Here is a 27147-nt window from a genome sequence, read left to right on the forward strand (position 1 = left end):
ATAAAGTGAATCGTCGAGTTACTCATTTTGTTATTGCAGGTCGGTACTGCAATCAGCGGTTGTAATAAAATCATTATATTAATATTGAGAAAATATTTTAATGAGACCACCGTGCAGCACGGACAATTCATTAGTTTCTTAGAAAGTAAAATATTATAACCGTGTCCTAAGCGAGAAACGCATCGTTTAACGGCTCTAACATTAATATTTAAATACATATGAGCATCACCCGACATGTGACACACATTATTATGTCTCATTATTTACATAAAATCTCAGGAGACTTAAATAGCCTGGTTGTTAAAAAATTCTTGCGCTTTAGATAATTACCTCAGGTTTGTTAAGTTCGTACCCATTACTATGAGTCCCTGATGAATTTCCATATCCAGAACATGCTTTGATTTCGCATTTTTTATATAATCATTATTGGATGAGAATGAATCTAGTTTTCTTGTAATCTTTAAAATATAAAAAGAAAATTTGATAAGCAAATTTTAAAAATCTGAAATATAATTAATTTATTTTCTCTCTTTGTTATAGTCAGAATTTTACTTAAGATAGTATAGCATAAGTTTTTTTTCTTCGAGATAAGAAAGAGAAAGCAAAGTAATTCTAACAGATTCACATATATATAAATAAGAGAATCATTATCGCACACAGTAACTTCGACAGCCAATGATAAAAGATTGATTACTTTAAGAATATTATCTCAGAAAAAAATATTTATACTCGAAAAGGGATGATAAAATATTCATTAATTCTTTCATTATATACTGCAATATCTGCGATGTCTCTGTTTACATCTGTAATTTGTTTGAATAGATATCAAGAAGAGTAGTGTTCCTTTTAGCATTTGGTTATACTATTTCATATTTCGTATAAACAATGGATTCTTCTTCAAAAAATATTCTTGTTTTTAACGTGAAATTTTCTGAAAGCTCATTGAGCTTTACGTATACAGTCGATAAAGTAGGAAAGAAAGCCCAGATCATAATGTGAAACTAATGTCATGTAGAAAAAGCTCATCAGGCACCTATCTTACCAACAGAGGCAAGTAACTTGCAAGCTCACAATGTTCGATGTATGTACCACAATACACGCCAAAAACTGATGAAGCTTTGCTATAACAACTTGCGCACTTCCGGCCGATGATAAGTGATAAATTATCATCACGTAAAAGTATAGATCATGAGATGACCTGCATTACAATGATCAATTTATACGAAGAATTAAGTATTTTTATTGCTATTAAAAAAATTTTTTTTTCTATTAAAAAAATTAGAAACAAATATAATAATTTTTACAAATATTAATTTCTAAAAAAAAATAAAAAAAAAGTTTATTAATAAATATTTAATTTTAAAACAATCAATACTTGTTTCTGTTTTTTATTGTTTATAAATATTATATCTTTGTGAGTAATTATAAATATAAAATATCTATTTTTTTTATATTGCCACGTGAAATAAACAAGAAAGAAAAATAAATGCGAGAATAGTTATTTATATAAATTACAATTTGTTTATTCCAAAAAAAAATTTTAAATGAATAAAATGCTAAAAAGACGATATATATTACGTTGAAAAATATTATATTATTTCTAGAATATGCAAATAATATATATTTAATAAACTAAAGCTGTAAAAAACTTACTTATAGTGTTTCTTTATTATTTAAATTACGATTGCATTTTGTAGAAATTAGAAAGATAATTTAAAAACAATGTTAAAAATTTAATTAATAGAATTTCTTTTTCATCTACTATAAAATTCGATTTTTTAAATGATACTATACAAGCAATAAAACAGTTCTTCTTCTAATCATTATGTTTTAAAACATTTTTTCCTTTAATATTATTTTGTATTTAATATTGTATAAGATATGTGAGCACCTTTATGTGGGAAATATGTTGTGTAAGAAGATAACACGCTCAATTTATGGTATATCATCCGCGGCATAATCGACAAGGCACCTAATCGAGGTACTTCGCGTAAGTAATGTTATTGAGCAAAGCTTCAGATTTAGAAATGATGTAGAGGGGAACAACATTAAACTCGACAGAATAAACACGAAGGGGAAGATATGAATTCAGTTGATGACATTCATAATAACTGATTATTCTATCTCGGAATTGTGTAACTCGCGAAATATTACTTTGGATTATTTTGAGCAAATACCGCACATTGTTAAACACATTTGTTGCATAAAACTTTAACTTCTTTTTCATGTGTGTATAAATATAAAGTTAAATTACTATATTTGCACGTATGTCATTGTAGTTATACTTATTTTTATAAATAATACTATTTATTTAATTAATTTAATTAAAAAAATAGTGTAGTTATATTTTAATATTTTTAAAAAATATTCCCTCAGATATACCTATTTAAGGATATCATGTTATTTCTGCATAAAAATCGCACCAAAATATACCTAACGCTATATCTTTAATGCAATTATCTTGTAGCTGGATTGACCTCAATACCATGAAAGAATAATGATAAGGATAGGAGTGCATCTGAGCGTTGAACGCTAAACGTGATTCTAGTTTCGAAAGCTTGAACCGAAACTGAATGGCAATCCGTGATAACAATGTCAAAGAAGATAAAAGGATAGTAATGAAGGAAAAATGATGGTGGACCTCTGACATTTCTGTTGCAAATAGTGTCAAACTGACTGCTTACCACGCAAAGTTGCTCTCAAATTTTCGAGATATAATTTTTTTAATAGAAAGCTCTCTTCCTACAATTTTTATTCTACACACCAAACAAGATATTTTTCAAGATAAGTTGGTATTTTTTTAGATCACTAAGACATATTTTTATAGAAAAAAGACATAATTGGAGTAAAAGTAGCTGCTCATCAAATGCGATAATTCATAAAATAATATTACTTATATATATATTCAGTTTCTTTAAAAGATTTTTAGGCCATTAAAAAAATATTACATATGTGTGAATATCGCACGTTTTTGTTAGTTTTAATAACTCATCTCCTAAATTAATTTTTCTTAAAACTTTATATATTTTAAAATTTTTTATTCAATCGGTTTACTTTATCAGCAATATCATATAAATACTGATATTTGTTCTATAAATACATATATGATTTTAATGCTATTTCTATGCATATTTATATTGCATCATTTACAAATTGTATGCGGTAGATCGCATGATATTAACGAAAAACTTGTACCGTAGTGCTTATTCTCTGCAATTGCAAAATTTTGTGCAACACTTCATAATACGCAATTTATGTAAAACTTCATAAATAAATATATAAAAAAATGTATGTTTATATTATACACTCGCACAGCGCTTTACAAATTAATTAATTAATTAAACTCTTACGTTTAAAGAGAATTAATTTTTGTAAACAAATATTTTACATTCAAAGAATTAAAACAGAATTTTAAATAAAATTGAAGATTTAGTTTAGTAAATTTTAATTTTATTTTAAAATGAAAATATTTTAATAGCAATCGTAATAACAGGAAAAAGAACTAAATTTTATTCATATCTTCATTATAGTAACTTAATTCAAGAAAATAAACAGTTAATAATATTATTTATAGTTTTCTTTTTATATTAAAAAAGAAATATTTAGATTATGAATTAATAAGAAAAATCTTTTAATCCATAAATGACTCATTAAGTAGATTCAAATTACGTAATCAAACTCTAAATTATTCGCATAATATAAAAAGCTTATTGTTAATTTTTGACAATCTTTTTTTACATTAAAGAATCCTCAATTAAGTTGATTCCAAATAATTAAGGATTATTCATATACTCTATTATATTTTTTTATATTTAAATGATCATTCAAATAAAGGAACAAGTGACTTTTTTCTTTAGTTCTCTACAAACATGCTGGTAATTTATGTCTAGCAAGAAAGAAATTATTTTTAATGATATTCAATCATATTCAATATTCTTTACAATATGTTTACTCATTGTCAGTAATTGCTATTATATTATACTACATAGCATTGATTTGAGAAATTTGACACAATTGAATTTAATTCTTTAGTTTTATTCTTTAGTTAGTAAATAATCAATAATGATAATATTGATTTAATTACTTACGTCCGCAGAATTAAAATAGCAAGAATATGGAGCCGCACTTACCTGAAACAAGAAAATTTAATTATCTTAATTTGATTGTTTTATATACATAAAAAAAATTGAATAGAAAAGAGGATAAAGAGAAAAAAAGAAGTTTCTTTCTTTTCTTAATCTCTTTTATAATTTTTGATAAATTTTGTAGCTTTTTTAATAAAGATAGAGACCTTTAGATAAGAGTCTGGACACAGTTGAAAAATTTTGACAAATAATGGAGGCTACCTTAAAGAACAATGCACTCTATATATAGAAATATATTAATTAGAGACACGTAATATGGTGCTACATGACATAGTTCCACCATTATTTGTTAATATCAATCAACCTATAGCCAATCATGACTAGACTCTTACTTGCAGGTCTCTAGATAAAGGTAACAATAAAAATATATAGTCACCTTGATTGGTCTATCAAACACTCACGGAAAAAATTGCTATGGTTGCTACAACATTCTCTACAATTGGAAAAGAAATGTATGTAATATCAATATAAGTTGAACTTACATGCTTTCTTTTCCAGTAATAGAGAATGTTACGGATCTTAAAATAACGTAAAGAAATGAAAGTCTGTAAATAATATAACATAAACAATTTTCTCTTTCAAAATTGAAAGAAATTGGAAAAAATTTCATGAATAATAAGTATTTTAATTTTGAAAAAAATACCATCAGTTTTACAAAATTTTTTATTTTACTTAATAAAATATAATAACGATAAAGTTATGCAAATTGTATTGAAGACAAAACAATATCTTATCCATTCTCAAATTTACCAATGTAAAGTTGCATAAAACTAAATGCATAATAAATTTTTTCTTATGAATGGCATCCTTGATATTTTTTATTCTTAATTTGCTGTTTCGCGCAATTGCCATTCTTGGTTATTTAGAAATAAATTACTAGAAATTTGCATAATCGTAGAATGTAGAGATAAGAAAGGATGTAGAAGTCGGAAATACTTGGGGGTGCTTGAGAAAAAATCTCATTTCACTCTAATAACGAAAGCACTCTAAGAATTCTGCCGTTGCCTGAAAATACAATGTAATCTGCTCTTTCCACGATTAAGAAGAAACCTTTTGCTATTCCACTCTTGTTTTATTTTTAGAATACTTATCGAGTGATCTCAATATTCTAAAAACAGAAGAGTGTCATTATAAAAGATTAAGAATACGTAGTCGCTTTGTGATGTCTCTTTATAAAAAATATATTAATAATATATTGTTTTTGTAATATTGTAATAATTTAGATTTTTGCAAATCTTGATTTATATAAATGAAAAACATTCTAATTTTAGCATAGTATTGCCATAATTTCAATGTAATATTAAAAGATGCTTTTAAATCTGTTTTTAATGGATATTTGATGTCGTGCGTATGTTCATTTATGACATTCGTGAATACAAAAGTAGAATTCGATGTTGTACATATCTATATTATACTATACTTTCTCCCTACCATGATATTCTGAATTATCACGTTTGGAATTTATGTCAATTATTTCACATACATTATATTATATATGTTCTTAGCCTTGGCATTTCCTGTTGTTTATGGCTTGGATTTATAATTGCTTTATAATTCACATTTTCAGAGTAATTGTGTAATTTGTAATATTTGTAGTTGCATAACAATTATAAATAATACAAGCGTTTATTAACAAATAGTGTGTTTTCTAATCGTTATATAAATGTCTAAGAAATCCAAATTTAGGAGATTTAGCACATGGCTTTAATCTATTATATATTTGCCTTTTATTATTTTAAATTATATATTCATTAGTAAAATATATATTATAATAAAAACAAGTAAAATGACCATGATAAAAATCACCATCATTTAAGTTGAAAAAACTTGTGCAAACTTTATAAAAAATTCAGTAAAGAGAAGTAAAGAATTTAAGATATATCCGTCATTTTCTTTGGCTACAGCAGAGCTGTGTCTTCAATTTCAATATTTCTAGAAAATAATAAATATCTCATTATATGTATAAGTAACGAAGTGAGACGCTGATTATATTTTGATAGTTCTATCGACTTTAAATGAAATTTTGTATTATTGTGCAATCACTTTTAATTTTTAGCGAGAATTTTATGTGTAAAAATTATTAGAAAATTTATTAAATAAATCAGGCCGCTCGAGACAAACGTACAAATATCGAGATGAAAAACGGGATCATATTTTGATAGTTTTATCAACTTTAATGAGATTACGTGTTATTTTGCAATCACTTTTAATTTTCAGAGAGAGAATTCTATGCATATATAAAAATTATTTATTTAAATTTTTATATTATTAAAATATTTATTAAACAAATTAGATCACCCGAGATGTCGGACGTATAGAAATACGATTTTTTATTTAAAGTCGATAGAACTATCGAAATACGCCTAGTGTTCACCTCGATGCTTACACATAAATCTTGAATGGTCTTGTTTCAAAAATATTTTAACAATTTTTATGCGTAGAACTGTGACAGAACTATTGTAAAACTCTCAAGCGCTTAAAATTTAACAAAAAATGCTTAAAAAATCGTAGAATAAGATGAACGATAACGCAGCGTAAATTTGGCGTCTCAGTCCCGAGCCATTTGTTTTATTTAATAACTAGGTAAAATTATTTATTTAATCTATCTAGAACTATTAAATTTAATATTAATAATTAATTAATAAGAGTTTTCACAAAATGAAATCCAGCTTCATACACCCAAATGGAATTGCGTGAAATATGCTATGCGATCATCGCGACAAAAAAAAATTAATTCCACGAAAACGTAGTAAATTACCTTATTATTAAAAACCTGATGTAATCGCAATTTTTATCCTAATCCTTTGTCAATGTATTTTCAAAAACACTCACAAAACACTTGCACTAAATGACCATGAGTACACTAATTAATCATTTATGACGATCACGCGATATTTTACACGGCACTCTCAATAATAATCGCACTCCTCGGCCCGAACTTTGTTTTATTTACGACGTAGAATAATGCGAAAAAAATATTAGTGTTCGTCACGCGAGCATCAAATCAGCAAATATATAACTAAATATTTTCGGATATTACATTATAGAGATACGTCGCGATATTTTCTCGCTTGATTGTCGCCACATGCATAATAAAATTACACGTACAACGCGTAATATATAATACATGATACAAAAACTCGGTGCTCTCTTTTGCGCGGATTAATAAATAATATACTAAAACGATTGTCTGTCTATCAACTCGGCATTCCCGATACTCGTTCGAAATCCGTCATTTGCAACGTGATAAATTATCTCAATTATGTCGTTTACGAATATCGAAAGATATTAATCACGATCGCGGAGACTAATAATAATACAGAGATAATCGCCCGTTATTATATTCGGCACTCTCGACGATACAAGAATCGAGAAAATCAGAGGATCAACATCGCTCCGATTAAATAATCTCGGTGACACTGTAGCACAGCAGCTATTTCCCTCCATAGGCTGTCTCAGTCGATTTCTGTGCGATATTCACGGTAACACGACTTGCCGCATGCATCGCCAGAAGTCGTCCCTCAGATGCCGTCCCTCGTAGCGCCGCGACACGGCAGTTACCCCCTCTATAGGCTGTCTTGGTTGGTACGCGCATTAACCCGTCGACCGATTTCGAATCACCCGCGATCCGCAACGTTTTCTTCCTTATACGTTTCACGCTATGGGACCCGCACTCAATGCACCATGTAGTTCGATAAATCAATATGCTCTTGCATATGGATTAATAAATAATATGCTGAAACGATCGTCCTACTCTCAGTACTCCAGACACTCGTTCGTCTTTCAAAACTCCGGCAGTCTCGGCGATCGAAATCCGCCATTTGCGATAAATTATCTCGGAGTCGTCTATCGACAGACTTAAGTAAATCGTGATCGCGGAGACTGAATAAACGTACTGAGATAATCGCCCGTTATTCGATTCGGCACTGCCGATACTTGTTCACCCGCGAAATTCTCCCTTCCGACCGATTTAAGACGCGCGAAACAGAGGATCAACATCCCCCGGCAGTGATCCCTCTGATACTGACCTCCCCTCTACGGGATTGAACTTGATATTACTGCGCGTATTAAGCCTCGTCTACGGTAAGTCGATGACATAGAAGCCCCAACCAATCGCGATTGAATTTAGAAAGGAATAATCGAATGTAATTGGTTAAACTTCTTAGGACCATCGACTTATTGTAGACAAGGCTTTGCGTAATTCGACGACTGTACGTGCAAATGTTCGTCGACAAATTCCGAAAATCGGCTCCGATGTTTTTTTCCCGGAATACGCTTTGCGCTGTACATACATGTTACATTACTGCTCCGTATTCCTTGCTCCGTGACGAAATAATATGATAAAAATTTCTACATGGAGAAGATATTAAAGTAAAAATTAGAATAATTATAGAATAATTATTGTGGAATATACTAATTGTACATATATATGTATATAACGTAAGAAAAAAGGTAAGAAAAAGAGAAGGAGATTTAATAGAAAATTGATGTTATACTATTTTCATCATTTTCTTATTGTTATATAAAAATATTATTTTATGCGATAAAAAGTATATCAGTATTTTTTCAAAAAGTTACTATCATTATATTATAAAATTTAGCTGTTCTTATTTTTTTATGTGTACATAAATATTAACAAATGCCACGATTTATCGACTAAATTTTGTTACAGGTTTATACACGTTTACGTTAATAATATATACATATATACATTGTGTGGCACAAAAGTGCACTCATGGTTTTATTTCTACGTGCCATAACAATCGGTTTTCGATGAAATTACCGTACTTGCATGTTGCCGACAACGATGGTCGATAATCGAAAGCTCTTTTTTTGCATAGTCGTTTATAGTGTCTTCACGAGACAAAGCAGTTTAACGCTTGCTCAATGAAAAAAGTTAATAATGGTATTATTAAACCCTCATAACACTTTTAACACTTTTATTTAAAAAAATAGTCGAGCTATTCGCCCATTTTATTCATATAAAAACTTACATATATTAATAAAGGATCATGGTTTTTTCATTAAGAAAAAAATGCGAAGTTAAAAGCAAATTCTTGTAAAGAAAAAATTTTAAAAAACGCACAGTACTAGTATAATATCTTTTTTGTAAATAAACGTTGTAATATTTTTTACACAGTCTAATCTATTTGCTGATTAATTAAAGAATTTCGTAAAACAAAGCAAATATATATCAAAAATACAAAAATTTCTATAGTAAATTGATCATCAAGCTCGAATATATCTAATATCGAAATGAAAGCTGCGAAATAAAACAAATTTTTCATTAAAAAATAATGAAGCACTGTATTTATAATCATCCAATTCAATAGAAATTTTCCTACAATGACATAAATTTAATCCTTCCTGCGACGAGAAATCAAATATAAAAATTAATTCCAGTTTCCGCGATGAGCAATTTCATCTTGTTGTTGCCTGATGGAAAATTAATTTCAATTCAGTGAGTAAATCTCATAAAGAGAATTATGGAATACAAAAATTTGCGAAAAAAAAGGTTAAATAATGTCATTAAAATCGTCATCCAAACTTTTCTCTCTGTAAAAATAATAACAAAATAAAATATAAAGAGAATATTATTCTCTGTAAAATATAGAACAGTAAGTCTTAGTTATAAAAGATCAATCAAATAGAGAGAAACTTATAACACTTATTTCTAAATTCCAGAATAATATTTATAGATTTTTATACTTTCATCGCGGTTGTAAATATAAATTACAATTGTCCTTCATTAAAGCAGATGACCTAATAAAATATATATCACCAGTTTACGAGATCGAATGCAGTCGTGACAATGAAAATCGAATCTATACCCCGGAGAGACGTCGGTCAACCAACCTTTCGTCCAACCTGAAGGACGATCTGGACAGGTCGCTCCATGCGCTCATGCTCCGACTGCGTCTCCTGCAGGACTGCTGCGGCGTAAGCAGTCTGCAGCTGCTCCTTCGCCTGGTGGACGTCAGATTCTCTGCTTGAAAATATACCCTGGGCGCCTTCTGTTGAGAAGACGCGTTCGGCGGTGTCGAGATCGGCGTAACCGCCGTCGAGGTGTGCAGCTCCGGTAAGGCCTCGTAGTCCCATGCTCTGGCGCCCATATCAAGCAGGGGCACCGACGAGGCGGAGTTGGAGCCGTGAAGCGAATGGCCCCGCGGATGGTTCCGCGAATGGCCCCGCGGATCCCGAGGCTTGCGGTGATGAAACAGGGCGAGGAGCTTGCGACACACCGAATCGTTCTGTCTCTCCCTCTCTCGTTTCTTTGCTGCCGGTAGCTTCACTTTGAAGCTATCGCGGGACGTGCGATCGCTACCGGCAATGTACGGCCACATCGTCCCTTCGACCACATCACCGTCAATTTTCTTCGATCACTCAGCATAATTATAATTAAACCAGCAATGATAGAAATACGACGAGCAAATCCGTAACGATAAATTATCGTAAAAATTAACAACATCGCTGAATAACAAAGAGAAGAAGTTGGTAAACGCTCGATGAACATGTTTGAAGAATATTATCCGCTATCGTGTAAAACGATGATCGATTGACTCATTATAAATGTAGAATTATCTGCCTTTGCTTAAATTCACAACATTATCATTCTGTATTATTTTTTTGCGAAACAAAAATGGAAATGCTTTAGCTTAACTTTAGAATATTTCAAATATTGCACTTATTCTAATATAATAATGTCTACATGTGTAAGAATAACCTATTTCACTGTGTAAGTATGATTTATATTGTTCTTTTGGTGATTTAAAATCATTTTTAAAGAGAAGTCATTTTTGACAACAATCTGAAATTTTCACTAAAACATTAATGCGAACCGCCATATAATTAATATTATTTCTCAACTTACGTTTTTAATATTAATGATATTTATGGGAACTTTCGACAAACTCGCGGTTCTTGAACATTAATTTCTTTGATGTTAATTCATCTTGAAAAGTTATTATTTAAGAAAACTAGCAAAGTTCTTCCGCTTCATTTTTTAAAGACGCTCTCAGGGAGATTATGTCACTTGCTAAATGTATTATAGTAGAGCAAGATTATAGAGAAAATGCATACAACATCCTGAAACTGGTTCGCTACTTATAAGCTGACTAGAATTTAAAGTTTTAAGAAAGCAATTAAACGCGCTTAGTCGTGATATAAGTAAGTTAAGGAAGGAGTAGCGTAAGTAATTTTGTCCCGCTTGTGCGCGATGACAAAGATAGCTGAATAATTTGGGCTTTGTCTCCGATGTAACGGATAAATTTGCATCAGAGGAAAATGTTTTTCCAAAAAGTAGAAGCACATTTATTTCTAAAGTCGAGATTATTTCGATATTATTTCGAGATACAATATGGGAAACAAAACTTATAAATTTTGTGAGGTAGTTTAACATGAATTTTCTCTCCTTTCATAAAATAATTATTGCAGAACTGTAATTTAATTAATATTTCTCAACTTACTTTCTTAATATTAATAGTATTTGTGGGAACTCTCGACAAACTTCGCGGTTTTTGAACATTAATTCCTCTGACGCTAATTCATCTCCAAAGATTATTAATAATACTAATTGTAAGCATATTTGAAAAGTAATTTTTCAAAATTTCAGCAAAGTCTTAACAAATTTCATGTAATTAACGCTACAATGTAGCAAAAAAGTATGAGCCAACAAATTTCATGTAATTAACGCTACAATGTAGCAAAAAAGTATGAGCCATCTACGATATTTACTTTTAATATTAGATAATATCTATTTTTTATTATTAAAATACGATTTAGATAATAATCGATCGTAGAAGGAGGAGGAATTTATAAAGTTACTTTTCTTATTTCTGTCCAACTATTGTTAAACTTTGGCACAAATGAAAGTTTCATGAAGTTCGATTCTTACGCAATTATTTTTGATATCAAGTGACACTTACATTAAGCACTATAATCATCGTTAGATGAAAACAATGATTGATCGCAAATAACAATGGCACCACATGACCCATTAACACATTTTGTGCAACTGTAGAAAAAAGTACTTCTGTTCCTTTCGGAGTAGTTTTGTATTGATTCGTATTTCGCTCGCGGAAATAACTTTTGTGACAATAACTCAGACAAACTTAATATCCTGCGGGTGTTATCAAGTCTCGTATCTTTTATATTTGGATGGAAAATTTAAAGAGTTTCTGACATTCCATTTGTAATCAATGATATTTGTTTCTTGAATGTATTTTATATAGTTTTTATACATTGTAAACTATTTTTATATACGAATTATCAATGAGCATAATTACACATGTAACATTAACCAAAACAGATTAAGAGTACCAAAATAAAATGACATCGGTCATTATTTTTTATATGACTCTTCTATCTTTGTTTTTGCCGAATAAATGCATGTTTTACTCGACGAAAATGTCAAGATGATAAAATATTGTCTCACAAATGTGCATCAATACTTTGATTGATCGTCGCTACTGTCGCCGCGACGGCAGCCACAAAAGCATCTCGAGACATCTCGTTTACAACACACGTTTCCGTTTAACCTGGATGACGTCACATAGCAAACGAAGGTCACGGTCGACGGATTTTCTACAACGACATGGACACGTTCCTTCCCCTAAAATCCGCATGATCAATTCATATCTCGACGATATTACATCAGTTTACTTAAGAAGTTTCAAATGCTACAATATTAGTTTGAATCTTTAAAAAACTTTGTTTTAAAATGTTCTTCACATAGATTTTGATCTAAAAATAGCTAGTCATTTAAATACTTGATTAGAAAGCAGCAAAGTCTGTAGATCGCATGCGTAAGAACATTCACTTTTTCACACATTAAATCCTCGGCTTAAAGTAAAACAACAACGTTGCACAAACGCTTTAAATCCTTGTCCAAACAATAGAACCTTCGAATAACAATGGTTCAAACAAGATTCTCTTGTGTCTAATGTAAATCCTATTCAATATATTGAACAATATAGTTTTATAATTGTTATTTTTTTGAGAATCAACGATATAAGAGTATTTAATTATTTGATTTTTATTTTCAACACAACAATGTCTCTTTCGTAACATTGCTTCTGATCTCGTAACTGTATCTCAAAATTTGTTCATACGAATCTCCAGTCTTCACTTAAATCCTTCTTCATAAAACAACTAAATTCTTATATAGGAAACGTTTAATTTATCAAAGATGTTTCCCAAAGTTCATCAATAACAGGTATTACAAGTTCAATTCCTTGTTCAAAGAACCAGTAATCCGCTACACTTGGCGCAGGTGGTAGCGTCTCACGAGAATAACGTTCCGCTGTCACTTCTAGAAGCAGTCATGGGAGAATCATTATCCACCTCGTCGTCCTCCGATTCGCTGCACTCACGAACAGGCGCCTGTGTTCTCAGTTTCTTAGTGATACTAACGTAATATCGATGTGACGATAAGTGGCGTGCTTCGCGATTTAATCGACGAAAAGGCATTTCGAAAAGAGAAAGGAGGAAAGTTTTCTCGCGCAGTGCGGGTACCTCGACGACGACGTCGTCGTTGTGATCTCCGTTGTCTCTCCGTCCGTCACAGTCCGTGAAATTTAACGGGTATCGTACATCCGGAGTACAAGGATAAAGTACGAATGCCGCATCGTCCTTGACATTCGACGAACGCGTCACGAAAACGTGGAATGAGTCAATGAAACCCTGAAGAGGAGTTCCGAGAGTCCAGTCACGAGAAGAACAATCGCGCGTAAAAATCCGATAACCATCACCTTATCACGCTTTTTCACGCAACCAGACACAAAAGATTCAGAGATTGAGCGGCTTCACGAACCATCTATCTCATAAAGGGCGGAATGGCGTAGAGTAAATAGCTGAACGGTCGGTCGTATTGTCTCAGTCAACGATGGCTTTTTCACGGCGTGAGAGAGAGGAGGCCAGCTCGCAGCTCACTATCCCGTACTGCGGTACACGCTAGCGGTTTTCTCTCGCGCGCCGCCCCCTCACCGTCGGCCTTCCAACCCCCGTGTTTCTCCTTTTCTCTCTACCTAGCACCATCAAGCGCGCTCTCACTCTCTCTCTCTCTCTCTCTCTCTCTCTCTCTTTCTCTCCTTCACCCTCTATATTTCTCTCTCTTTCTGCCTCTCATTTTCGCAGGGTATAATCATCCTTTATCTCACTCGCACCTCGATGTTGTCCTTTTCTTTCTCTTCCTCGTTCTACCTCCGTCTCCTCTTCGTTGTCGTCGTCGTCACCGTCGTCGTGAAAGGGCGCGCATACACGCACGTGGCGCCGCTTCGTTGTCAAGGCGACTGCGCCACTTTGGAGGTACGTCCGAGATCTACTCTATCCTCGGTCATTTCAGCTTGACACTCCTATCATATCTAGGTTTCTCATAAATTACTCTGAGTGAATGAAAAATGATCGCGTAGCATGTGGATAAATGGCGATACGCCACGCACAATTTATTCGCCCTTCGGTAATAATCGTGTTATTGGTTTTTTCATCATCGTATCTCTCGAAACGCTATTAAGCTGTATTCGAAAACCATTTGTCTTGTTGAGGAAGATAACACATTTTCGTAAGCCTCTCTTTTTCACTCAATGTGTTTCCAAAATTGAGAAGAGAAGTAAGGACGTTAAAATGTGCAAGATATATTTTTCATTGGAATCGTTTACAATCATGATTTTTGACAAGCTAAATTTATCTCAATTCATCTTAATTATTTTTATTAAGCGTTGTCATGGTTTAATATTTTATTGATTAAATAATTTGCAATGTTTTTGATCGATTTTTTGTACTTGCCAAACTCTGAATGAGCATCCCTGTTTAATCAGCGAGATAACCTCGAGATACGTTCTGTTAAGGGTAGGTTTGTGCACTAGGGACGGTGGGTTATTTTGGTGTAACGAAACACATACCGAAATGAATGGACGGGCTGTCGGAGAGACATCGATTCGCACCGGGAGCCAAGCTAAACTTGCGTGACGAGTTTGCGCTGTAATACGAGCGGAAGACTTGAATTCTGAGTGAACCACGTGGCACTGGTGCGCCAAGCTTACGTAATAAAAAGCGTGCGCGAACTGACATTATTAATGAAATCTTTTCGTACTCTTAGCTATCTCACAATCAGCATTTTAATGTAACTTTTTACTCGCATAATGTTAACGTTACCGCACGTGTTACACATGTTAGCACTAATGAAGCGAAAAAAATTGTAACTACCGAAGAATTTTCATAAAATTCATTTGTCATTAATTCCTAGCTTCAAATAATTAATGTTCAATATTTAAAAAGTCAATTCGATTTTTTCTCACACGTATGTGCATCTAAGAAATTTGATGATTTTTAACTAATTGTAAAATAAAGATATAAGATGTAATGTAATTTTAATACTATGTTTAAATCGTATGTATTATATTATATTATGCAAATATTTATATAACAGACAAATATTATTGTAGAAATAATGTCTATTACATTAGCAATTTATTAACTTAACCATTTACTCGTATATATCATTTAGGTAAGAGACATCATATATCACTTCACTATTTATGCACACATATAATGCACGATATATATCAAAGTTGGATAAAATATACAAAGTTCTCTGTACATTACTTTAACCAGAAATTCTTAACCCCATAAATTTGAAGTTGAATTTTTACAATCATAAATTTATTACATTGAAATCTGTTTAAAATAAAAGTTTTGCATATCTATTTACAATATAGAAAAATATATTTTAATAAAAATATTATAAACAATGCGAGAAATTTGAAACACTTCGTACATCGAAATTATTAGAAAAAATATAAAAATGTATGATGTAGAGATATGCATATAAATAATATAAATGGTTGCTTTAACGGATCGATGCGAAAGATTTGGAAGATACTCTTTCACACGTGGCGCAGAGCTTCATATGCATAATAGCGCGAAGACAAGCTACATAACAAACGAGTAGTACATGCACATCATTTCAAGGAAAGATATCGCTCCTCTGTTGCACATCTATTTTTCTGACAATGCAGATGGGTTACATCAATTGCGCTAATGGAGAAAGAAGATTATTGTTACCCATCAAAGATATATATGTAACTCAAATGTTGTAAAATAAATCTTAAAAGTTGATCAGCTACAAGCGTGATTTAATGGTTATTATCTTTCAAGAGCGTATAATAATTTTGCTTTATGTGCATTGCTATTTATACAAAAATTATATGTATACAAATATTGTAATATCTAAAAATATCTATAGACTATATAAGATATTTATTCAATAAAATGTAACACAAAATTTAACTGGCACATAATAAACAATTTTTAAAATATATATATATATATAGGTTTAGCTTTAAATCTAATAATCTCGTTTTACTTATGAGCTTATTGTATATACATGCAGAACGCATAAACAAAACATTATTCATATTAATCATTAATTCATATTATTCATATTAGTTAATTCAATAACTTATGCAACTGTCTTGTCAACTTTTATTGCTAATTTTGCATATTTCGCGAAGCGCCACATTATATAATTTAATTATATCCAATAACTCAACGTGGTTTGATACATGATTAATATGCTTTTTAAGCGATAAGCTACTCATAAAGATATTCGCCTAATAAACGTGAGTTTCATTAATAATTCAGTCCATGCAACATCTGGGTGCAATGCAAAGACAGTAATTTGAGGACATTAATTTTAGAACATTATTTTGATGTTAAAACTTACAATTTAAATAGTTAATAATATTATAGTATAAATATAGTAATATTTAAGAGAAACTTATATGGAAAATTCTAATGAGTTATGACACACACAACATATATATGTATAAATATAAAAAAGTTGGATATTATCAAATAAAATAAAAAATTAATTATATTTAATTATAAATTTGTAATTTCATATCACAGTCTAAGATATTTTCATTTTTTTATATTAGCTATATAAATATTCAACTGAATAATGTGCAAAATCTAAATTTATAACTTTCCATCATTATATAATAACTCGTTTTAAGATTTGTCATAAATTTCTCAACCCAAGTACCCCACGCAAGATTAGGTAAATCTATTTTTTTACAGATCACCTAAATCTCATGGAATAAAACGTTCCACGAATAAGATAAATCTTGGAGGATTTAGCCAAAAAAAACATAAATCAAGAGTTTCAAAATCATGAGATTAAACCTTACAGATTAATTAAATTTCATAAATTTTATAAAATACGTCACAAATTATAACAATATTTTTAATTATATATTAGTTGTAGAAAAAGATAAAAGATATTTAAAAAAAAAAGTTATCCGATTTATAAAAGCTTCATATTATAGTTTCCAGGTATAACAATATATACTTCTCTTGTAGAAATTCTATTTTATTACATCTATATTTAGAGCTATATTTAAATCTGTATGATTATATATATATATATATATATATATATGTAGAGAGAGAGAGAAAGAGAGAGAGAGAGAAAGAGAGAGAGAGAGTATTTTTTTATCTATGAAAAATCTAAAACTATTAGCCTATCTATCAATATAATACATCCTGCTATTGAAATGTAAGCTTGCATAAATGCGAATACGGCGCTATCTAGGAATCAACAGAAGTATCCATGGCAATATAAGGGAAGAGCTTAAATGCGAAAGCTTCAGGCTCCAGCGGATGCTGAACAGTCGATAAAGCAGCAAGGTAACTATGCGGCTGTCTCTTCCGCTCAATCGAGGTGGCAATACCTTTGTATTGACTTACAAAGCGTATGTCTCCTCGTGAAGCAACTTCAGCAACTAGAGAGCATGCAGAAGTGACTGGAGCGAATATGTGTTAAGCATACTTCATCTCTAAAAGCATGTTGAGTGCTTTACAAATAGGCCAACTGAAGAGTATACTCACAAATCAGAATAACACCGCAAATTCTCAAAATGAAGAATTTTAATGATTAAAAAATTTCTACTTTATCACATGTGCAGATATTTAAAAAAGTGAAAGAATCAATTAACTGCACGAAATTATATAGATATTACAGGCATTTTTTCTTAAATGTTAAAAAGTAATTGGTTTTATACATCTATTATACAATCTACACAAAAATAATATTAAATGATAATAAAAATGAAATTATATATTTTAATACAAAATAAATATAATTATTTTCTCTGTCAATTTTTCATAAAAATTTACACATCAAAATTACTAGCTATAAAAAGGTTTCAAAATTTATTCTGATATATCTTTTTATATACTAATCATAAATTTATTCTTTATATGTATAGTAACATAATAAAGTATACGTAAATAAACTACATATAAAAATATATTCTTTTATATGCATAAAAATAAAATCTCATAAAAATTATTACTGCTTGTAAAGATTATATTTTTAATTAGTGTTTTGTTTCTTGCAATACTTCGTCTTTTATTATTATTTAAATTCCGATTCATAAAAACTTTAATTATCTGTATATATTATCTGAAAAATATAATACGCAACCAAAAAACCAATTATATTATCTCAGCAATTTGTATTTTTATCGTTCAATAATCGTTTAATAATTTTTTTCTTAAACAATGCATACGAAATTAATTAAAACAATTGAATATAAATTCTTATAAAATTTTAATATTTATATATAGTTTTTTTCTTTAAAGTGATTTATATATATATACTATTTTATTTTATATAAAAATAGCTTATTTTATACTAAACATAAATATAAATGTAGATTTAAACAGATTGTTGTAAAAAATTCTTCGTTTAATAAGCAAGGTATTTACTCAAACCTTGTAAAAAATTCCATAAAAATTTCCTGATTTTCCAGGTATTTTTATTTAAAATTTCAAGTAAAGAAAATATGTAGTTTCAAAATTTTTTAATACGACTATCTCTAAAATAAATTCTATTATATACATTTTCTAATTTTTTGCATTCATACAAAGGAAAAACACAGAGCCTTTTGTTTCAAGTGCGAGATTTGTAAATGTATTTTAACAAATCGAATAACATTCATAAGATAAGAATATCTTTTCTTTAGATAAAAATGCTTATCTTAGAAAGTTACTCAATTTTTTAGTACATTTAGCATTTATCGATATTTTAAATGCATAATTTGGCTGACTGATATGTATGAAGCTGACACTCACTTTATGGAAATGCACTAATTATTTGTAGTCTTGGCTTTATTTTTTATTTCAAATCCTTTCTACTTTATTTTTAATAGTTCTAGAGTTCTTCACAAATTAAACAAATAATTCTGACAAATAAATCTATAAATAATAATTAAAATCAAAGAAATTACTCAAGGACAAACTGAGACGCCAAGTCACGCTACGTCTCACTTTGTCTGCCGATCTTTTAAGCATTTCTAGACAGATTTTAAACGCTTGAGAGTTTCATAATAGTTCTATGAAAAATTCTATAAGTAAAAATTATTAAAATATTAATTAAACAAAGTAAATCGCCCGAAACGCCAAGTGTATATATAAATACTGAGATGAGAGACATCGTATTTTGATAATTCTATCGACTTTAATAAGATTTTGTGTCAGTCTGTAATTATTTTTAATTTCAAGAGAAGGTTCTGTGCTTTCTATAAAAGTTATTAAAATATTTATTAAACTATTTATATACTAATATTTATTAAACAAATTATATTTAAAATATTTATTAAACAAATTAGTTTGGCTGAGACGTCAAAGGTACAAGTATTTAACTGACATACTGGTTATATTTCGATTGTTCGATTATCTATCGACTTTAAATGAGATCTTTTTTGCAATTATTTATACTTTCTGAATAGAGTTCTAGATATGCGTAATAATTATTAGAATATTTATTAAACAAATTAGATTGAGATGCCGTATAACATAAAAATTCATTTAGTCGATAACTACATATCAAAATATGTCCGACGTCTCACTTTAATATTTACACGTCCAGCGTCTCGGGTGATCTAATTTGTGTAATTAATATTTAAATAATTATTACGCATAAAACTTTTTGTAGAATTATTGCAGCACTTTTAAGCATTTAAAATCTGACACAAATGCTAAAAAAATCGTCGAAGATGCAGCGTGAACTTGGCATCTCAATTTGTCCCGATTTTTTTCCAGGGCCATTCTTTTAACAGTCGAGATTATTTGTTTAATATATAATTTTGATATATATATATGTATATATATATATATATATATCAAAAATTCTAGAACTATTAAAAATAAAACCAAAACTCTCAACAATTAATGACAATTTCACGAGGTGAGACGTCAGTTTCACACACAGCTAACTGTTTACAATATGAGAGCAAAATTATAAAAAAGAAAATTTTTGGAAAAAATTTCCTTAATCTTAATAAAATTCCATAAAGATTCTCTCATTTTTCTAGATACAAAAGAAATATCTGAGAATTCCAGTTTTTCCATATTTTTCCAGGAAGTAAATACCCTGATACAGTTATCAATATTATCTTGAAATTTTGCAAATGTGTAAAAGTATGTGAACGATCACAGAAATATTGATCTAGTCTAACAACTATTAAAATCATTGTATTTAAGCAAAATCTTGTGATTGCTGTATTACAACTTTACATAAATGCATTTGCTTATCCACTGACAATCAGTATTTTTATTGTTCTATTATTTGTAACTTAATTTGCAAAAAAAGTTTATTGTAAATAAAAAACAAAATGAATGAAGTGAAAACTTAATAACAGATTATATGACACGATAAAATGTAATTGATTTTTATTAATTTTGCTGATTAATTACTGTTGATATATAGTGCATAAATTTATGAGGTAGTCTGCAAGCCAGTGAAATAGTATTCAATACAATAATCACAATATATACAAAATACGATATACAATTTAAAAAATTTAATCAAATTTTTAAACTGTAAATAAATAACAAAACTTATTTTAAAAATTAATTTAATATAAACAAAATCTCTAACAGAAAGTTATTTTTTTAATAATTATATAGTTTAGAATAATAATTTTCAATATTATTCTCAAATTTTTAGCATATTAAATATATTATAAGATTTTAAGAGAGAAAAAACTTAGGTCGAACAAATTAATTATATAAATATTTATCGAAAACCTACAAATTCCTATAATTTATATTATAATTATATAATAAATTTTTAAAACATTTTTAAATTCATTAAGAGATAAAATCTCTAAATTCAATAAGAAATCTCTAATTTATTAAGACAGTAAATGTTTAAAAATTATGTGGAATATCTTGCATACAAAATAACACAGCGTGAATCACAACTTCGTACGTGTAATATATTCATGTAGTATTACTAAACTAACAATAAATGTTCATGTTTCCGATTATAACATTTCAAAAAGTTGACCAATATAATTAAACTTTCTCAATTCTAACTTTTGTTATTGTAACTTTCACTTAAATGAAATTTTATTTGCTTTGTCACAAGAAAGTTTAGTTTAATCATAATTTTGTAATATATAAAATTCGTGAAAAGATTTTAAATATTGGAAAGATTTTTGTTCTTATTCTTTTTAATCCTAGACAATATTGATGATCAATCCCAAAAATTTCACATAATACATCACTCGACTTCAATCCATTAATTATTTAGTCTTTTGGAAAGATTTCTGTATTTATCACATATATTTATATTTTATAAGGCAGTATTTTTACAATTATATTTCTACTTGTAAATGTAAAAATTGTATAAAACAGTAGCATAAACAACTGATAATTAAATATAACTTTTTGTTAATTTAATTAATAATATTTTTCTTAATGTTATTAGCGATATAAATATATCCTAAAATTGCTGAAGAAAAAAATATTACATTCTACGTGATTAATATTAGCATTAAATTAAATAATATTACAAAGTGATAATTCAAATTTCAAATTAATATGGGATCAAAATTTAATTTGTTTTTTATTTTGTTTTATGCAGAGAGATTAAAAAGTCGAAGGCAGCATTAATCGTAACTATATTATAGATTAGGACCTGATCCACAATACAGTAGTAACAATAAGTACGGACCATGTTGGCAGATGAAATATTGTATTAGTTACGTATTAATTACGTATTTTACAGAAACAACATACACAAATGCAATTAAGCCATAACATAACAAAAATACCAAAGTAATATTCAACAAAAATCAAAGTAATTTAATATATTTACGTCAATTTTATTTTAATTTAATTTTAAATAAAATGTGTTTGTTTTTAAATAAAAATACATTCAAGAAACAAATTATTATTTTATAATATTAGTATTTAACCAAAACGAAAATAATTATCAATCATTGTTGAAAATTTCTTATTATTATTAGTGCATATGTTTTAAAATTGTTTTTAAACTTATAATATTGTGTCTTTCATACATCTAATGTCTGCAGTAAAATAGTAAAATAATATATTTGATATTACCTATATCAAATATAATGAAAAGACACCCATATTTTGAGTAAGCATATAAAAAAATAAAAAAGGAAAAAAAGAAAAAATTAAAATAGTTTTAAAGTTTAGTGCACAAAGGTGATTTTAATTATTTATTAAGCTAATTATTGAGATAACACCAGTTCGTTTGTTCTCACGGCTACTTTTAGATATTTCACTTATCAGTTAAAAAGCTCTTAGAGCATATCGCTCTTTCACGAAATATCTTGATGACATTATACATACTGCTTTTAAGTAATCGTATGTGAGAATATAATATAGGTAAATATAATTAATTTATAATGTTTGACAGCTTCTAAACGTAGAGATTTTACAAAATATTTAATTTAAATATTTAAATTTCAAAATTATTAGATCCAAATCGTTAGGAATCAATTAATAATAGGTATATAAGTAGAACGACCAAACTAGCCAATAATATCTTTATTTAATATTAAATAAAGACATTATTGGCTAGTTTGGTCGTTCTACTTATATTACCTATTAAATATTTAAAACTAAATTTTAAATTTGTATCAAAATATTATATTAAATTATGTATATGTGTCTTCAATTGATTAGAAAACGATATAAGTAATATAGAGACTTATACATTTTTTAATATTTGTTACAATTATTATTTTTAATATTAAGTTTCAATATAATTTAATATAATTTTAATAAAATATTATGTACAAGACATTGTAACTAGACAACAAATAAATATTTTATAAGATTTAAAATTGAGAGATTATTAAGAATACAATCATTTATTATTTTAAAATACAATTATTTAACATAATTATTGTTTGTCATATTCAATCCTAATTTATTTTTATTAAATTTTATGCAAAACATTTAATGGATAATAATACATGTTTAATGACAAAGTATTTTTTCATGTAATAAAAATAAAATAATTCTAATTAAAAACATGTTAAATAAGTACCTAACAAACTAAATTGTTTCTCAATTAAATAAATTTTTAATTTCTTGACCTATTTTCCTTCATTTAACCGTATATCTTGGTCACTAAATTAATTGATTAGTAATAGACTTCATTAGTAATAGACTTCAAACTACATTGCAAAGAACGAAGAAAACAAGCACATTCTAGAGCCTGTTTACAAAATATCAATAGCTCAGCTTTCACTATTGTTCTACTAATTCTATAAATTTCTCATACTTTTTATTATTCTTAGATTATACTTATCTTTGAACATAAATTTCATTATCATGTTAATGATTCGTAATTAAATAAAAATTTTCTAAATCTTATATACTAAAAGTTCTTTAAATTGTCATATATATATTGCTATAATATTATGTATATGTAATATATGTATATATGTATAATATATGTATAATATTTTTACGAATGCGTTAATTATAAAAATAAAAAATATTAATATTTAATAAAAAAAATTACTTTTTAATGTAAGAAATATATTGAAAGAATTAATCATTATTGTTGTCTTTTAAAAACTACCTGGAAATTGTCAAAAGTGCACTTTGTTGACTTTGTTGAAATTCAAAATATTTAATTTTTTTGAGAGGAAACACGCTCGAATTAGAAATACTAATTTTATTTAATTATTTATCTGTCAGATGTCTAAAATTATAATTAACTAATTATTATTGCATTAATTTCACAGATAATAATGTTAAGCTTAGCATTATTATCTATGAAATTAATGCAATAATAATTAATTCATTACAATTTTAGACATCTGACTGCTGTGACAATTATTTCGTGTTCTCATGCCATGATATTAAAAGAGAAATTGATTTATGTCGACAATAATAAATAAGGTGTAAGTATAGGAATTTTACTTAGCATTATTATACGTGCTAAATTAATGCAATAATAATTAGTTAGCTACAATTTTGTACAACTAACAGATGTAATAATCATTTCATGTTCTCATGTCACAATATTAAAATTGAAATTTATTTTGTCCAATAATAAATAAGAGAGAGATAAAAGTAATATCTCTAGTTAAAAATAATATATCAAAATAATATATATATATATTATTTTGTTTTTTCAATTAATCCTAGTGATATATATTTTAACCACAATCATTAATTTTCTCATGTCATTTCTTTTCTAATTGTAAGTGTAATACAATATATGTATGAAATATATACATCCCCAATTATCTACAAAACAAGTCTATTATTATTTATTATAATAATATGTTTGTAACAACTGTATGTGTGTGTGTAAATTTGTATACAAGCTATTCAAGATACTTATAGAAATTGTGAAGAAACTCAAATTAGTTTGGGGTTCATTAATGCTCTTTCAAAAACGCAGTTAATTGTAAGACGCAGTTATCCATTTACGCCGCACGTTGTTTAATAGAATTTTTTTCATTACGTCTTACGTCTTACGATATAATGCAAGTTTAATGAAATTGTAGCAAACTATGCATTGGATAACAACGAAATAAAAAATTGCGCGTTATCCGCTTTAAAATTTAATTATGTAAGTATAATATATATGCATGGAAGGAAGATGCATTTTTTTGCAATATATTAAAAAATAATAAATATATATTTTTTTAAATATATACTAGCTGTGAAGTAAATATTTTAAAATTATGCTTTCTTCATATCAGAAAAATTAATGAAAAATTAAAACAAAGTAAGCGCTTGTTCGATAAAAGTATACATTCCTGACGATATTATTAAGATAATAATGTTTTAATACTTTATACTTTGTAGGCGATAATTTTTTCAACTTTTGTCAGAGATAAATCCGTTAGAAGCACCTGTTTTTGCGTTGGAGAGAATTATGATTGTATACGAGAGTAAAATAATCTCGAAGGAAAGTATCTCAGAGAGGAAGTAAAGGTCTGCGTAATATCAACTTACAAGTTGCGCAACATTCTTCGCTTCTCTATTCAATATTTTGGACGTTTTAATCCAACAAATATTATATACATTGTCATATTGTATTTATAATGTGAACACAATCAAACAACAAAATATTATTATATGATAAGAGATATTGTAAAGGTATATTAAGAAAAGTTTTAACAAAAGTACTTTAATAAAGGAATTCTCAAAATGCTGAAGATTCCAAAGTTACAGAGAAGTACGTTGTGTCGAATATAGGAACAAAATAACTGTCGGAAGCTGCATGAAAATTCCTCTGCTTGCAGGAGAAGAGAATCTATCTCGCAGGAAACAACAAAAATAGAAATGTTAGCTAGATCGATATTAATCGTGTCAAGTGAATGCTTAGCGCCTACGCTGGTATAAAATTACGGCTTACTTTCGTTTCCATAAGAGTTGTACATAATCTATATAGTACACAAAATCTTTGAGCAATTGTCATTTAATTCGACGTTCTTTTGCACATTTATTTCTCTAATAATGCTCTGGATAATACATAATAATTTATAATATTTAAAAAAAATTGTCTTCTCATTTAATCTATCATTTCAATCTACATTTTTATAATATTTTATTTAAGTCTGCATTTAATTTGTATCTAAGTCTAAAAATATAAGTAGTTTTTTTAAGATAAAATTTTATCTCTTTCTCTCTCTCTCTCATATCAACATAAATTATGTATATTATATATTACTATCGATAAATCCTTGTTGCGTTATCAGTTCTAACTTAATATGAAATAAAATTTTAACTTTAAAACATAAAAGCCACTTGTTCAATAATAAGCTAAAATTATGTTACGTAATAGTTTTTGGCACTGAAATTAATCGGCTTGAACGAAGCAACATGGTAACATAGCATGAAAAATAAACTACTATCCCTTTTTGGCGATTATACGCTAAAAGCGAAATAAACATATCAAAGTGTGAGCAACCAGGTAATGAATTTAAAAACAAACAGAAAGCCTACGTATCTTGAAGAAACTTTGAAACATAAATATTATATAAACCACAGAGAAGTATCCATTTGAGAATTTTATTATACAAGCAAAAGTTATTAATAAAAATTATCTAAATAAAATTTATTTAAATATTGCGCAAACTTTACGAAAAGATTATATTACATATGTTAGTGAAATATTTTAAATAAAGATATATACCCTATACAAACATTTACCTTTAATTTATTAATATTTTACAAAGCGATATATATTAATGTAAAAAAAACTGTTCAAAAATATATCTATATTTAATAAACAGAGAAAGAAAGAAATAGAGAGCAAGGGGGGGGCAATTTTAGACTTTTTTCTTTTCTCATTAAAAACTGGCTTTAGAAAAAAAATATTGATCAAAAGTTATGATTTAACAAACATAAATATTAATTAAAGAAATAATCTATTGAAGAATTTTAATCTTAAAGTTAAAATATCTTCAATAAATTTGCAGTTAACTTGCCTCTAAACTTTTTTTAAATGCCTCTTTAAATTAAACGAAGCCATGTAGCATAAAAATCAAATGTTTTCCTCAACAAAACATATTGCGATAACAACAAAGCAATTTACCATGCTGAATCATTACACATAAAACCGTAGCAAACTACGCTGCGATATCGGATATCGCGAATAGTTCGTTCTAATCGTAACTGCGACATAAATCCAATCTAAAGCTAGAAGAGG

The 27147-nt window shown here is 28.2% G+C and overlaps 1 protein-coding gene across 3 annotated transcripts in view; it reads right to left on the reverse strand.

Moving 5' to 3' along the window:
- Slo2 (slowpoke 2) overlaps positions 1-15142 on the reverse strand; it is a 152575-nt gene extending 137433 nt beyond the window's left edge. For all 3 annotated transcript variants that reach the window (XM_072889080.1, XM_072889079.1, XM_072889078.1), the window contains exon 1: positions 10002-15142. In XM_072889080.1, coding sequence (XP_072745181.1) covers positions 10002-10489 — 488 coding nt within the window. In that variant the 5' untranslated portion in view covers positions 10490-15142. The remainder of the gene's footprint in view (positions 1-10001) is intronic.
- Positions 15143-27147: the final 12005 nt, after the last annotated feature.

The sequence above is a fragment of the Anoplolepis gracilipes genome, chromosome 3 (assembly GCF_047496725.1).
Source record: "Anoplolepis gracilipes chromosome 3, ASM4749672v1, whole genome shotgun sequence".
NCBI lineage: Eukaryota > Metazoa > Arthropoda > Insecta > Hymenoptera > Formicidae > Anoplolepis > Anoplolepis gracilipes.